Below are 14561 nucleotides of genomic sequence, written 5' to 3' on the forward strand. Positions count from 1 at the left end.
CCGCAGTGTGACCAAAATATCCATTTGTGTTGCTTCACATGGCCAGCTCTCTGCTGCAGGCTTCACGAACACCACCACGGGTGTTTTACAGTTTATTGACACTTTTCAACTGTTTTTCTGATTACCATATTTCAGTCTTGACGTATATGTTAGTATTATCTGCAAGCTCCACATAAACCTCTAATGATTTTCTAATATTTCTGGAACTTGATGAATGGGAATTGACAGAGTACAGTATATAGCTTTATATCAGCATTACTGAAAATACAACAACGGTGTATATAACCATTACTCATTTATTTTATGGGGCGTTTATTACTTGACCTTTGAAGCCTCGTCTTAAAATCTTGGCATTCCAGACATTCCAAAATAGGCCAAACCAAAGGGAGAGCAAAGGGTTTGCCTTTTAGAAATAACAGCACAGTAAGTTCATTCTAATGGAAGGAGGAAGGAGAAATTGTCGACATGAGAAACCTGTAGTTAGATATTTGAGGTAAAAGCTGAAAAACTGAACACGAGTAGATAGGGGCACACGAGCCGCTTTGTGCTCGAATCAAGAATCTTTCCTTCTAAAATAGGCTTCTTCATCTGTAGACTTCAGTCTCACCCAGTTTTTTGATGTTCTGTGTCGTCATTATTTTTTTTTAATTTTTTTTAATGTTTATTTTTGAGAGGGAGAGAGAAAGGCAGAGCATGAGCGGGGGAAGGGTAGAGAGAGAGAATGAGAGAGGGAGACACAGAATCCAAAACAGGCTCCAGGCTCTAGGCTCTGAGCATTCAGCACAGAGCCCAGAGCGGGACTCAAACTCAGTAACAGCAACATCATGACCTGAGCTAAAGTCGGGTGTCCCCCCCCAACCCGCCCACCGGGTCATTATTACCCCTGGAAGGAGAGTGAGTTTTCACAGAATTGGGGAGTTGTATCTCTCTTGAATTGCATGGTGGCTTTGTATCAGTTTTACTAACAGATTAAGTAATTCTCAGTAAAAGGGCGTTTGCTCTGAAAATAGGGGTTTGTTTCACACATGACATTATTAATTGTTATGTACATTTTTATGAGCCTCACTCGGAGAATTTCTGATGCTTTTATTTTTTTTTATTTTTTTTTATTTTTCAACGTTTATTTATTTTTGGGACAGAGAGAGACAGAGCATGAACGGGGGAGGGGCAGAGAGAGAGGGAGACACAGAGTCGGAAACAGGCTCCAGGCTCTGAGCCATCAGCCCAGAGCCCGACGCGGGGCTCGAACTCACAGACCGCGAGATTGTGACCTGGCTGAAGTCGGACGCTTAACCGACTGTGCCACCCAGGCGCCCCACTGATGCTTTTAAAGAAAACGCTTTCCATTTCTCCCTGATAGAACAAATGGGAGATGATGGAAAAAAGCCATAAGGGAGTGGCTGGCCTGTGACTCAGGGGGCATTTGTCCTGGTCACTTGTTAGTATAGATTGCATGTCTGGGGGCAAGTCCTTTAACCCTTGTTAGCCCAAGGTTTCTCGTCTGTAAAACAGAGTAATGGTCCATCCCACCTGCTAGGTCCGTTATGAGCATCAAATAAGCTTAGGACAGTATGTTATAAACTAAAGTACCATACAGATGTGTATAATGCAGTTATTCACTGCTGTTCCTTCTTTGTGTTAAGGAAGATGCAGATTCGCTCCTCATTTAAAAAAAAAATTAATGTTTATTTATATTTGAGAGAGACAGACAGAATGCGAGTGGGTTAGGGGCGGAGAGAGAGGGAGACCCAGAATCCGAAGCAGGCTCCAGGCTCCGAGCCATCAGCACAGAGCCTGACGTGGGGCTCAAACTCATGAGCTGTGAGATCATGACCTGAGCTGAAGTCGGTTGCTCAACCGACTGAGCCACCCAGGTGCCCTGATACTCTGTTCGTGTTTAAAGCATTGCTCAGTGGCCTCTTTTCTCAAGCTTTGATCTAGCTTGATTTAAAAATCTACGCTCAAAGAGGTTGGGAGCTCACAGTGCCGGGGTTCTTGCTGTCTTCCTCTCGAGACTGGGAGGCAGTGGCCCAAAGCCCTGACTCACAGAGCTCCCTGTCGATCTGATGCTCTAGGCTGCCATCCGTACATGTCCCCTGTTCCTTATCCAGTATGCTTGATTGCTCAGACGGCTCGCCTACCTTGATTGTGTCCAGTGTTCGCAGAGGAACGAGGCACTCGCTATACGTTGGGGCCTCCCCTGGCCAAATAATGTCACTGACTTCAGAGGTCAAGCAGTGCTACGCAGTAGGTGATGTTCAATGAGAGGGTTTTGGGGTCTCGAAGCCACAGTTAATTAAAATGCATGCAAGGACTGCCTGTTCATTATAAATAGTCTCCAGGTATGTTCTGAAGGCGGTGAGGTACCTGTGTCTTTGGGATGACATTTTTGTAACCCTGCATTAAAACCAAAGACTGAGTAAGCTTAGGAGATGGGAAATTTAGCACTGAAGAGGTACTTCCTTAGCGTTTTCTGTGTGGTGTTCTCATCCGTCCAGCACTTTAAAATACTTTGTTTTATCGTTTAATAGGCTCATCTGGGAGATAAAACTAGAATATCTATTCTGGGTTTTTAAAATTAATTTTTTAATGTCTGTTTATTTTTGAGAGAGAGAGAGAGAGGGAGAGCCCGCGCACCCGCATGAGCAGGGGAGGAGTTGAGAGAGGGAGGCACAGAATCCAAAGTAGGCTCCAGGCCCCCATCTGTCCACACACAGCCTGATGCAGGGCTCGAACCCACGAACCGTGAGATCGTGGCCTGAGCTGAAGCCGGACGCTTAACTGACTGAGCCACCCAGGAGCCCCTAGAATATCTGTTTTATTCATACACCTTGCTTGTGTCGTTTCGGATCCGTTTCTTCTCTCTGTCTTTCAGCAGAAGCTGATTTCCTGGTCTGTGTAAAGACTCGCATAAGGTGCCTGTGGGTAAATTTAAAAAGCAATTACAGTGTATTCCTGCCCCCTGTGAGCTTACAGGCTGGTCAACCCTAGCAGCAATGAGTCTGCTTACATTATACATACTATCTTGTGGTCAGGGGCCACCATCTGGTTGGTTGGTCGGTCATGTTTGGGCTGAGGTTTCTTAACTAATTATAGTGATGGCCTAAGGATAGCAGATGTTCTTATACTGAGTGCCCAGCTCTGGTTTAAGAACGTCACATACACCGGCCCATTTGATTTTTATATTCACCTGTATTTTTTTTAAGTTTATTTATTTATTTTGAGAGACAGCATGAGCGTGCGTGGGAGAGGGGCAGAGAACAAGAGAATCCCAAGCAGGCTTCTTGATGTCAGCCTGACGTGGGGCTGGATCCCACAAATTGTGGGATCGTAATATGAGGTGAAACCAAGAGTCGGACACTTAGCCAACTGAGCCACCCAGGTGCCCCTATATTAGCCCTTTGATGTAGGGACTATCATAAGCACCATTTCTTCAACGAAGGTCTCAGCATCTTCAAAGGTTAAGTCACTGTCTAAGGTCACTTGGTTACTCAAGGGGGAGCCAGGCTTACAACTCCACATGCCCTCCCCAGTTGCTCTTAACCAGAGTGACTGCTGTGGCATGTTTTCCCTGGTAATACTTAAGAATGTCTCCCTAACAACCATACTGTTGAAAGTAAGAGTTTTGATTTAGCAGCAGAGGTATTCTGGTTTGTAAGTGTTCACGGTCAAAACAGTGAAGAATTATTCTTTGTGGCATTAGTTGTGTTAGCTCTCCCTGGGCCACAAAATATTTGCTCCCTGCCCCTCCTGACCCAGAGGAATCCCACGGTAAAACGTTATTATGCATCTTGGCAAACAATATATTTTTTCAATTGAGGTTCTCAAATCCCTAATACACTTGCTTATTGAAACCTTGCTTTTCTGAATTTTACAGAAAGGGGGGGGGCAGATGAAGGCACTGTGGAGAACAGGCAGAGAAGATAAGGGAAACCATCTTTTTTTTTTTTTTAATGTTTGTTTATTTTTGAGACAGCATGAACGGGAGGAGGGGCACATAGCGAGGGAGGCACAGAATCCGAAAGAGGTTGAGCTGTCAGCATAGAGCTGTCAGCATAGAACCCGACGCGGGGCTTGAACTCACAGACCGTGAGATCATGACCTGAGCGGAAGTCGGACGCTCAACCGACTGAGCCACTCAGGCACCCCAAGACAAACCGTCTTTGTAGCTCTTCTTCCCTGCGTCCTCCGTGTGCTTAGGTTTTCAGATCTGAACCCAAACCCCCCCAAAGACCACTTCTTGGCTCTTGTTGTAACAGTTGTTGATTACATTTCAATAATCACATGCAATGTGTCTTTGCATTTCATAGAATTGGCAGAAGTTAGGTTCAAGGAGGATGTAATATTTTCTTTTAGAAAGCCCTGGTGGATAGTGTTTGGAATGGAGTTTAATTGCATTTAGCGGTGATTTTTTTTTCCCCTCAGGCTTCGAGTAAAAGCTAAGATCTTTAGGAAGCGGCAGAATTATTGTGAAAATTCATTTCCGTTCATTGCAGCGTGTTTTGAGGTCCTCCTCCGGGCACGTGCCAGGCCCCGTGTTAGACGTTTGGGCATAAAATATGCTCCGTCACGTCAGCCACCCGGTAAAGACTGAACGTGGCTGGCATTTCAGCGCACAACCAAATGCTGGTGTCTGGGGCCTGGGCACAGGGACAGGCCAAGGTGTGGAAATGAAAGAGGGGGGCCAGAGATGTCTCCCTGCTCACTGAAAATTGGCTAATCGTTTTCCTGTAAAACCTTGGGGATCTTTTTTTTTTTTCTTTCCATGCCAAAGTTCAAGGACCCAGGCTGATAAGTAAATTACTGATGTTGGGAGCGTGTAAGACAGTAGGGAGTGGTGCAGAACCGCAGGGTTGGCCTAAAGGGGGTGATCTTTTCTCCGCCTCAGTGGATTATTGCCAGAGAGTGGGGACTCACCTTCTGATTGTACTTTTTGAGAACAGTTGGAAATTTCCAAGTTTTTAAAACACGGTGGAAGAAAAACCAAGTTGGCCACGTGCCCCAGTCCAGCCCGAGCGCCCGCTGGGTTTGCAACTCTTGCTTCAGAGAAACTGATGGCTCAGAGCCACCGATATGTACGAATTACTGTCATTCAGAAGGAGGTTTTACTGCTTTTTATAAATTAAAAATGAGCCCGACTTACTTGCTTCCTTACATTGTTTCTATGATGATGATTATCATTAAATGTAAATTGGCAACATTCACAAATGACAGAGCCGTGGACAAACCACTCAGGATTAGGATGTATAACACAACCTGGGTGGATTTTTTTTTTTTTAATTTTTTAAGCTTATTTATGTGTTTTGATACAGCACGAGTTGGGGAGGGACGGGGGCGGGGGGTGCGGAAACTCCAAGCAGGTTTTGTGCTGTCAGCTTGAACTCACGAACCGGGAGATCATGAACGTGGATGTATTTTTTATTGCTCTTGTTGTCCTTTAAAGTAGACTCTTCTTCTAGGACCCTAAAGTCATGGGAGATAGTGGTGCTTCCTGGTATCCAGGATTGAAATAAATACACACCTTTCACACGGTGGTTTTCATTTGATGTCATGTGTGGTTTGTAATAAGCAAGAACGTGTGGTCATTCTTTCCACCATGTGTGGCTTCCCAGTAAATATTACTGGACTGAATACTGCAAAAATCCCCTTAAAAAGGTAAGAATTAGCGTTCACCCTTACTTATCTCTCCAGTCGCATTGATAAAAGAGAAAAGAGAAAGCACAGACCAAAAATAATGGTTTTAAAATAGCAACCACAAGGATCACAGAAGAAATCAGGGGCTGTTGACATAGTCGTACATACTCCAAACATTTTCCTGGGAAGATAACACAGATAACGTTTTAACCTTGAGTAATATAGTCAGCTTCTCTATTTTAACAACACATGCAAACACCCAACTACAAAGAAATGAGTGCCTAGGTTTTCCTTTATTTTTATCTCTCTGATTTTTTGGAAAAGAATCAGAAAAGCATAAAGTGTAATATAGAAATGCCAGTATGTGGGCCAGCCAAAAAGTAAGTGTTAAGATTTTGCCATATTGGCTTCAGATTTTTTTTTTTTTAAGAAAAATGAAACTTCTCAGGTAAATTCCCCTTATTTTACCTCCATTCCTTTTTCCCCAAGGCCAGTGCTCTCATAAAGTTATCATGAACCCCTCCGGTGAACCTTTTCAGAATTTTACCGTATGTATCTTTAGCTCTCACTACTTGTATATTGTGCAGTATACGCTTTCATAAAGTATGCTACTGAGTGTTGTATATTTTGAAATGTTAACAAACAGTATCATGTGTATCAATCTGCAGCCTGTTTTTCCTCAATCTTTCTTTGTTACTGTTTTTTATCTTATCTTTATTTATGAGAAAGAGAGACAGAGTGGGAGCAGGGGAGGAGCAGAGAGAGAGGGAGACACAGAATCCAAAGCAGGCTCCAGGCTCCGAGCTATCAGCACAGAGCCCCATGCGGGGCTCCAACTCATGAACTGCAAGATCATGGCCTGAGCTGAAGTCAGACACTTAGCCAACTGAGCCACCCAGGTGCCTCTATATTTTTATTAGAGAGAGAGAGAGAGAGAGAGAGAGAGACAGACAGACAGACAGACTCAGAGAGAGACACTCAGAGAGACTCTAAAGCAGGGTCAATGCCCAGTGCAGAACCCGATTCAGAACTTGATCCTACAATCCCTGGGATCACGACCTGATCCAAACTCAAGACTTGGGCACTCAACTGACTGAGCCACCCAGGTGCCCCTCAACTCTCTGTTTTTGATATTTATCCATATCAACTGGATCTGAATACAAACAGATCTAATTCATTTCCTTTAAGTGTTTTGTACTATTTTATTGGGTAATTAAAGCACAGTTTGTCTTTCTGATAAAGGGTATTTCCATTATTTCTCATTATTTACTATTACAAACAGTGCTACAGTGAATGCCCTTGGACTTGTCTCCTGGGGCACTGGGATTTCAGTGGGGTAATTTCCTAGTGTGATATTGCTGAGTCATAGGATTTACATATCATCAGCTTTATTTCAATATTGCCAGAGTGTTTTCCAATATGACTGTGCTGTCTTACACTCGTTTTCAGCAAAGCTGGAGCTACCTTTCTAAAACCAATATGCCAGATATACACTTGGTATAGTTTGGAGACTTTTCTACTTGAAAATTTTACTTCAATTCCCACCAAGTATCCTGTGTGTGTGTGTGGTTTTTTTTACTTGTATTTCCTCCACTTCCATACGGTTATTGGTTTGACTTCCTTAGAACAGAGCATGGGGCACCTGGCTGGCTCAGTCCGTTGAGCATCTGACTTTAGCTCAGGTCATGATCTCATTGTTGATGAGTTCGAGCCCCACATGGGGCTCTGTGCTGACAGCTCAGAGCCTGGAGCCTCCTTTGGATTCTGTGTCTCCCTTTGTCTCTGGTCTTTCTCCGCTCATGCTCTGTCTCTCTGTCTCTCCAAAATGAATAAACGTTAAAAAACAAAACAGAACACTCTGCTTTATTCAAGTGTTCTTCCAGAATGAGTCTTTCCCTTAATATAAATTTCACTCTCTTACCTTCATTCTCACTATTGGAATGAATAGAATTTGTGACCTTGTTGACATTTTCATAGATCTTGAGAGGATTGTCTAAACACTTTATGCATGGTTTCTTTTGAAAGGACATGAAAACAAAATAAATGTCGGTATCAGCATTAATTGATATCCTTAAATTCCTTAAGTTTTTTTTTTTTTTTAGACCTACAGGTATCTAAATTTTCATTTTACTTTCCCACAAATATAGATGTTAATGCAATGTCCAAGAACACCTTCTTGAACTTGGAATTGTTGCTCTAGCTTGAAACTTGTTGAAACATTTCTTCACTTCTAGTTCCTTCTGCCTTTTTTCTTTTGATTTAACTTTATTTTTTATTTTTTAAAATTTACTTCCAAATTAGTATATAGTGAAGCAATGATTTCGGTAGATTCCTTAGTGCCTTTTACCCATTTAGCCCATCCCCCCTCCCACAACCCCTCCAGCCACCCTCAGTTTGTTCTCCATATTTATGAGTCTCTTTTGTTTTGTCCCCCTCCCTGTTTTTATATTATTTTTGTTTTTAGTTCCTTCTGTCTTGGAAAAAGAAAGTTGGGCCCTGCCTGATACAGTAGATGGATATAGGCTCACTGTCCTTGTATAGTTTGGTTACATGCAGAATTTTGCACATAGTGCGCCCTTTAAACAACAAGAACAACAACAACAAAAAAACACCTGAGCTCTTAAATGGAAACAAAGTTGAACTGATGATGGATGGTGATGATAGGGCCCAAGTGAGTACCTAGGGCTTTTCTTAGTTCCTGCTCAGTGCTCACATTTGGGTATCTTCGTTTTCCCGCTTGGATTCCCCTTCTACTCGAGGAATGAACAGAAATAGGTGTCCGTGCCTTCTGGCCCATTGTTTCTTGTTCTAGAAACACTGAGTTTAAATGTGAACTCTTGGGGCGCCTGGGTGGCGCAGTCGGTTAAGCGTCCGACTTCAGCCAGGTCACGATCTCGCGGTCCGTGAGTTCGAGCCCCGCGTCGGGCTCTGGGCAGATGGCTCAGAGCCTGGAGCCTGTTTCCGATTCTGTGTCTCCCTCTCTCTCTGCCCCTCCCCTGTTCATGCTCTGTCTCTCTCTGTCCCAAAAATAAATAAATGTTGAAAAAAAAAAAATGTGAACTCTTGGGGGGGGGGTGCGCTTGGGTGGCTCAGTCAGTTAAGCATCTGACTCTTGAGTTCGGCTCAGGTCATGATCTCACAGTTGGTTTCTTTGAGCCCCGCACTAGACTCTCCGCTGACAGTGTGGAGCCTGCTTGGAGATTCTCTCTCTCCCTGCCCCTTCCCCCCTCAAAACAAATACTTTTTTAAAAACCTTACCAAAAAAAAAAAAAAAAAGATAAATGTTCACATTTAACATCACAGACCAGAAAGGGTCCAGGATGACCTTGAGCCAAGTATACAGGCGTACATTTTTGGCCCCTCTAAAAACTTTGGTTGGGGACCACGAACCAGGACCAGGAGGCACTGGTCTTATTATGATGAGCCCCCTTGAGGAAATGCCACGTGCTGTGAATATATGTTGTCATGATGTGACATTTTGTGACATAGTTATGACATTTATTTTGGGGGGACTTAGGTGAAACAGATGGTGTCACTGAGGACTGTGGTATAGTGCACGAGGAAGGTGACTCGGGCTGATGATGGTGATGGTGGAGAGAGAGACCGTTCTTGGAAAGCATGTAGGAGGCAAGTTCAACTCCATTGGGTGATGGCTGGGCACTGGGGGCCGAGGGAGAGAACAACATCAAGGTCGAATGAGTTTCCTCAACTCTGGGGGCATGGCTATGGGATCTAACAGAGTACCTGCGATTTTCGTCACTTTTCCATTTGAGTTAGCGTAAAGTCAGTATTAGCAGAAGCCGGGGAGGCACAGCCTCATGTCCTGTGCTACGTTGTGTGATGTTGGGAAAAGGCCTGACAAATAGCCACCTACTTTTCCCCTCAAGGCAAGTAGCAGTTCCAATCAAGCAGGCAAAAATGATAGGATTCCTGTCGTCACACTATATTTAACTTGGGGGGATTTTTGCTAAGATGAGAGTATAGGGAGAAACCTTTTTATACCCATTTTCAAGACTGACTGGCTTGTGCCTGGTGTTCAGATGAGCCAGCGTCCAAGTGACACCCGTTACACGTAAATACTAGAGTTTCATGTGCTTCATGTGCTGATGATGAAATGGGCTAGAAGCACCAGGGAGAATTGTCCTCCTCAAAACGCTTCATAATTGTTTTCACTCGCAGCTCTCGAGGGAAGTTGGTTCGTGGGGGAAAGGATAGGGCAGAGGGGCTGGGTCGTCAACATTTCTGGCTCCATTTTAGGTAAACATTGGTGTCTGAGGAACTAATGGCTTTGTTCAGCGTCCCACGGGTTGTCAACAGCAGAGTCACGGTTGAGACTTTGAATCTCGGAACCAGCTTCCTAAAAAGGAAAGCAGAAACCACCGCCACATAATACAGTGGGATCTAACCTAAATGCAAAGTCTGTCTTCAGGTGGTTCAGGGAGCAGATACATCTACCTCATGCAATGATTCCATTCCCTTGCCTTCATCCTCAAACTAGGAATTGCAAGAAGTCATTAATCTTAACTAGAATATAATCCAGGAGTCTCTTTATTCTTCTCAGGCGACATTGATTATCCGTTGTGATCGCCCTGCTGCGCTACCCAAAGCTTCTCCAGCAGTTGCCTCCATCAGATTGATGTCTTGTCTTTGAGGGGTGGGGGAGTGAGTGGAGAGGTTGGGGGTGGAGACAAATGAGCAAAAGCAACAACAACAACAAAACTCAAAACCCCCAAAAAACAAGTCATCTGTTTTAAAATGACTAGAGATAATAAAAGAAACTGTCATCACTAAGCCCTTTGGCCCCCAGCACAGAAATGCTGAGCTAAATTAATCTGAATCACTGTGCTAATTTTAGTCTCTAGTGTAACCAGTGAGGCTCTCTGTAAGACTTGTTCTCCATGTGTGTTTGGAAGAGAGCAGTGGAAAAGGCTGATGAGAGGGTAAGAGACATGACTTCCAGGATGCTGTGGGCAGCACTTCAGCAATTAACAGGATCCCATCACTATTTTATTTGAAAAGGACCAGTCACATCATGGTTCCTTCTGAGAACTGCACCCCTTGCTTCCCAGATGCCCCCTAGGACTGGGATTCCCTTCTGGAATGGCTGTATGTATGTAAGCCCTCAACCTCACACCCCTCGAGAGACCACATCCTCCAAGCTCCCCAGGGCTCACCTGGTTTCTGGAAACAGGAACTGATGACCTCTGTGGTCGGCTCAGACTCTGCCTGTGCTGGGTTGGCTAGTGTTACGCATGAGACTTTTTGTCCCATTGTCCCTGCCTGGTTTGAAACAAATTTCATTTCCTTGTATGTGATCTTTAAGAAATTTTTTTTTTAGTGTTTATTTTTTGAGAGAGAGTGTGCAAGCGAGGGGAGGGGGCGGAGAGAGAGAGGGGAACAGAGGATCTCAAGCAGGCTCTGTGTTGACAGCAGACATCCTGATGTGGGGCTCGAACTGACAAGCTATATAAGATCATGACCTAAGCCGAAGTTGGACGCTTAATCAACTAAACGGCCCAGGCCCCCCTCCTTGAATGTGATCTTGAAAGAAGAGTTGCTCAGAATGACCTCAAGCAGTCATTAGTAGACCAATCTCAGTTAAGACATTTACAATCCCTAGGAAATAGTCATTCTCTGCCCCCCCTTTCTCTTCTTGAGGGTCTCTCTTTTTTGATGGCTTCCCTAATAGTTTCAGGTGCTGACAACAGCAGTCCCATATTCTCTGCGAGGTGAGAGTCCTTTTATTTCATCTGAAGGAGAGCCTGTTGTGTTTTGTTTTAACCAGTTCTCTGCACGTCTATAACATTCCACCTGCTTTCTTCCCCGGGGTCGCCCGGCTCGTCTAACAGACGGTTACTGCGTCCCGAATGCCTTCGAACAGTTACGTGTTTGAGCCCGGGGGCCTCTCGTGTGGATGTTCCAGCCATGTCAGCATGGCCTCTCCCTTCAGCTTGTTTTGTTTATCCGGCAGCTCATTACTTAGGAGTAGCCTGTCAAAGTAGGTTAAATATCCTTTGGGAAACATGGTCACTCACATCCTCGAGATACCAGAAATATGTTGAATACAGGGGAAGATCGGCTTGATAAGAAAAACGGGATCGACTTGCATCACCCAAAAATATTTTCCTGCTATTCCGGTTGAGTTTCCGCGAACATCATTAAAGCTCTAGCGAACCTACAGGCCATAAATTTCTGCAGCCGACGCATAAAGACACCAAGGGAAGCAGGGAAAATGATTGCTGATGATTCGTTCTAACTACTTGACCTTCTGACCTCTTCTCTAGATATATGACCAAGATGGAACACTACAGCACTTTATTGATGGTGGGGAACCTAGTAAGTCGAGCTGGATGAGGTATATCCGATGTGCAAGGCACTGCGGAGAACAGAATCTAACAGTAGTTCAGTACAGGTAACGTATGTACCTTGATTTACCACTTCAACGTAGCTGAAGCCCTTTGGCTTGCGTGTACGAATTCAGGCTTGCTGCTGGTTTTAAAACCCTGCAGAGTCCTGCAGAACCCTGTGAGGACTGGCAGACATTGTTTTCCTAGGTTTTTGGAATCTCCTTGGTTCTTGAAACCACACTATCCCGAGAGTTCAGGAGTAAAGATGCTCCCGGAAGGGCCTCTTTTACTCGGTGCACGTGGTGTAGTTACTTCCACGCCACTGCCTGAACATCCACAAGTGCCTGAATGAGCTGGGAAAACTTGCCGATGCGGGGTGATTCCCCCACAGCCGGTGTGTGCCTGCGCGTAGATAGGAGTTCAGAGATGCAGCCCCAGATCCCGTGCACCCTGCCGTCTTTAGGCTTTCTCCCTCGGGAAACAGTGTCATTTGCACAGAGACGTGGGAGGCCAAGAACTAACTCTCAGCCTGCTCCAGGCTGCTTTTCCCGAACTCTTCAGCTCAGCAGCCATGGCTGAGCCAGAATAACCCATCCCGGTCCCTCAAAAGGTGTCAGAGTGTTTGGCTTTGGCCCTTTGACCATTCAAGATACATTTCGGGTGATCAGGCAGTTCCAGAACGTGGAGAAGCCGCCAGATCCCTGAGAAGTTTGGGCAAAGCCCAAAGGGTAACAGACCCAAAGTGGAGCCAGCCTCATTTTCCAGAATCCCGTTGGGAGGCCTGTGGCTGGGGCGGGGTGGGGGGAAGGTGGGGAGGGGCATGGGAGGGGCAGAAAAGCAAGGTGCATTCCCAGATGCCCTGCCGCATCCGCTCAGTGCACCTGTTGGTCAAGCATTTCCACTTAGTGCTAAAGAAGGCTGAAATGGAGATGGGAACACAAAAACAGATCACAGAGAGGAGGGGGAAAAAAACCCTTTCCTCAAAATCCCTCGAAAACATGTGCCATATAAATATATGACCTCAGTTATAAACAGCCATGTTCCCTTTAGAATCAGAAGCAACTGGTTAGCTTTATTAGGCACCACAGACACATCAAAGCAGAAGGTCCTGTACTCTGCAACTTGGCTTCTTGCCTGTGGCTATTTATTTTCTTTCTTTCTCCTTCTTTTTTTTCTTTTTTAGTTTTTAAACATGAAGCTTAAAAAAAAAAAGGGCTTTATACCCCTCGTAGGTATAAGGCTGCACAAATCTGGCTGGCTCTCCGAAGGTCTCCAGTTCAAAGGGAACATATTTGGGCAGCATGTGACTCACTGCCATGGTTTCCTGGGCAGTTATATTTCATTAAATAATGGTTTCAATGAAACCGTGCATGACGGTATTCGGTTACTTGACTGCAGCCGCATTTCTGTCATGAAGTTTTTATGAAAGCCGGAGCTAGAAAATTAGTAAAGGTTGGGTTTGTCCCTCTAGCAAGAGATAGTCTGGCCGGTTCCATAATGAGCACCTGGGGAGCTCTTGAGGCAAATTCTGAATTTGGGGGAAACCAGAAACCCCTGAAGAGTAAGGCAGTTACCTATCTGTCAGTAGTAAGTGGATTTTACAGCTAGCCTTTCATGATAGTGCCTCACCTTCTAGATCTCTCTGCCGATCTGTTTTCGATTACTTCGGATCTTTCTAAAATGAACTACAAAAACACAATTTAAAAAACTGGCATCCATCACCAGTGACCACGTCCAAGAGTAAGAAAATAGAAAAGTTGGACCCCAAAGAGCCAGCTTAATTTTTATTGTACATGAACGTCCTCTTCACAAAAAGTCAGCTGGTTTAGATTCATTCTGTTATGATTTGTAATATCTAAATGGAATTTTCTTCAAAGCGCCCTTGATTGATTGACCCTTAGCTGAACGTTTTGTTTTTATTTTGAGGCTGACAATAATGTTTGTTGGCGTGTGCTGTGCTTCAACTGCGTTGGGACGCCATGAGGCTATCTTTATGAGTCATCCAACCACAATACTAAATACATGTCAGCAAAGGAAATATTATCTGAAGAGGGAAAAATTCCTTTGATGTGCTTCAACATGCAGAGATTTCTGCGAGTTTTGGAAGCTTTGCCCGCTTGTAAGGAACGGTGTACCCTTACACATTTTTTTTTCTTTTTTTTTTTTTGCCCACCCCTCCCTTTCGGCTTACTCTGTGCCTCAGAAGACCACCCATTGCTTGAAAACAGTTCTGTTCTTTCAGCGGCAAAGTGTGTCATTTGGTTTTTAGCACATTCATTTGCCGGGCGCTGTGTTTATATTAAGGGAAGCCAAACCGAGAGATGAAATGTTACAAGGGTGAAGTACAAAGTCGACTCAATTTTTCTCAAGTTAGGAGATGCCGGTGATTTATAGCTCGGCTCCAATTTTGATTTTTTTATGTAGCAGTGGAAAGAATTAATAAAATGCACAGCTCTTGGAGATGCGGAGGGAGGCAGGGTGGCGAGGTCCGCACAACTGGCTGGAGTTTTTGTCAGATATTCATAGAATGTTGGGAAAAACATTCTGCTTAGTTAGCAGTGCCCTCGTGAGACAGAATGG

The 14561-nt window shown here is 44.5% G+C and overlaps 1 protein-coding gene across 1 annotated transcript in view; it reads left to right on the forward strand.

Moving 5' to 3' along the window:
• The window catches only part of PRDM6 (PR/SET domain 6), a 105862-nt gene that overhangs the window by 59792 nt on the left and 31509 nt on the right, over nt 1-14561 (forward strand). Inside the window, exon 4 of the mRNA XM_043586312.1 lies at nt 11919-12046. Within this exon, the coding sequence (XP_043442247.1) occupies nt 11919-12046 (128 nt within the window). The remainder of the gene's footprint in view (nt 1-11918; nt 12047-14561) is intronic.

This window comes from Prionailurus bengalensis, chromosome A1 (assembly GCF_016509475.1).
Source record: "Prionailurus bengalensis isolate Pbe53 chromosome A1, Fcat_Pben_1.1_paternal_pri, whole genome shotgun sequence".
NCBI classification, from domain to species: Eukaryota; Metazoa; Chordata; class Mammalia; order Carnivora; family Felidae; genus Prionailurus; species Prionailurus bengalensis.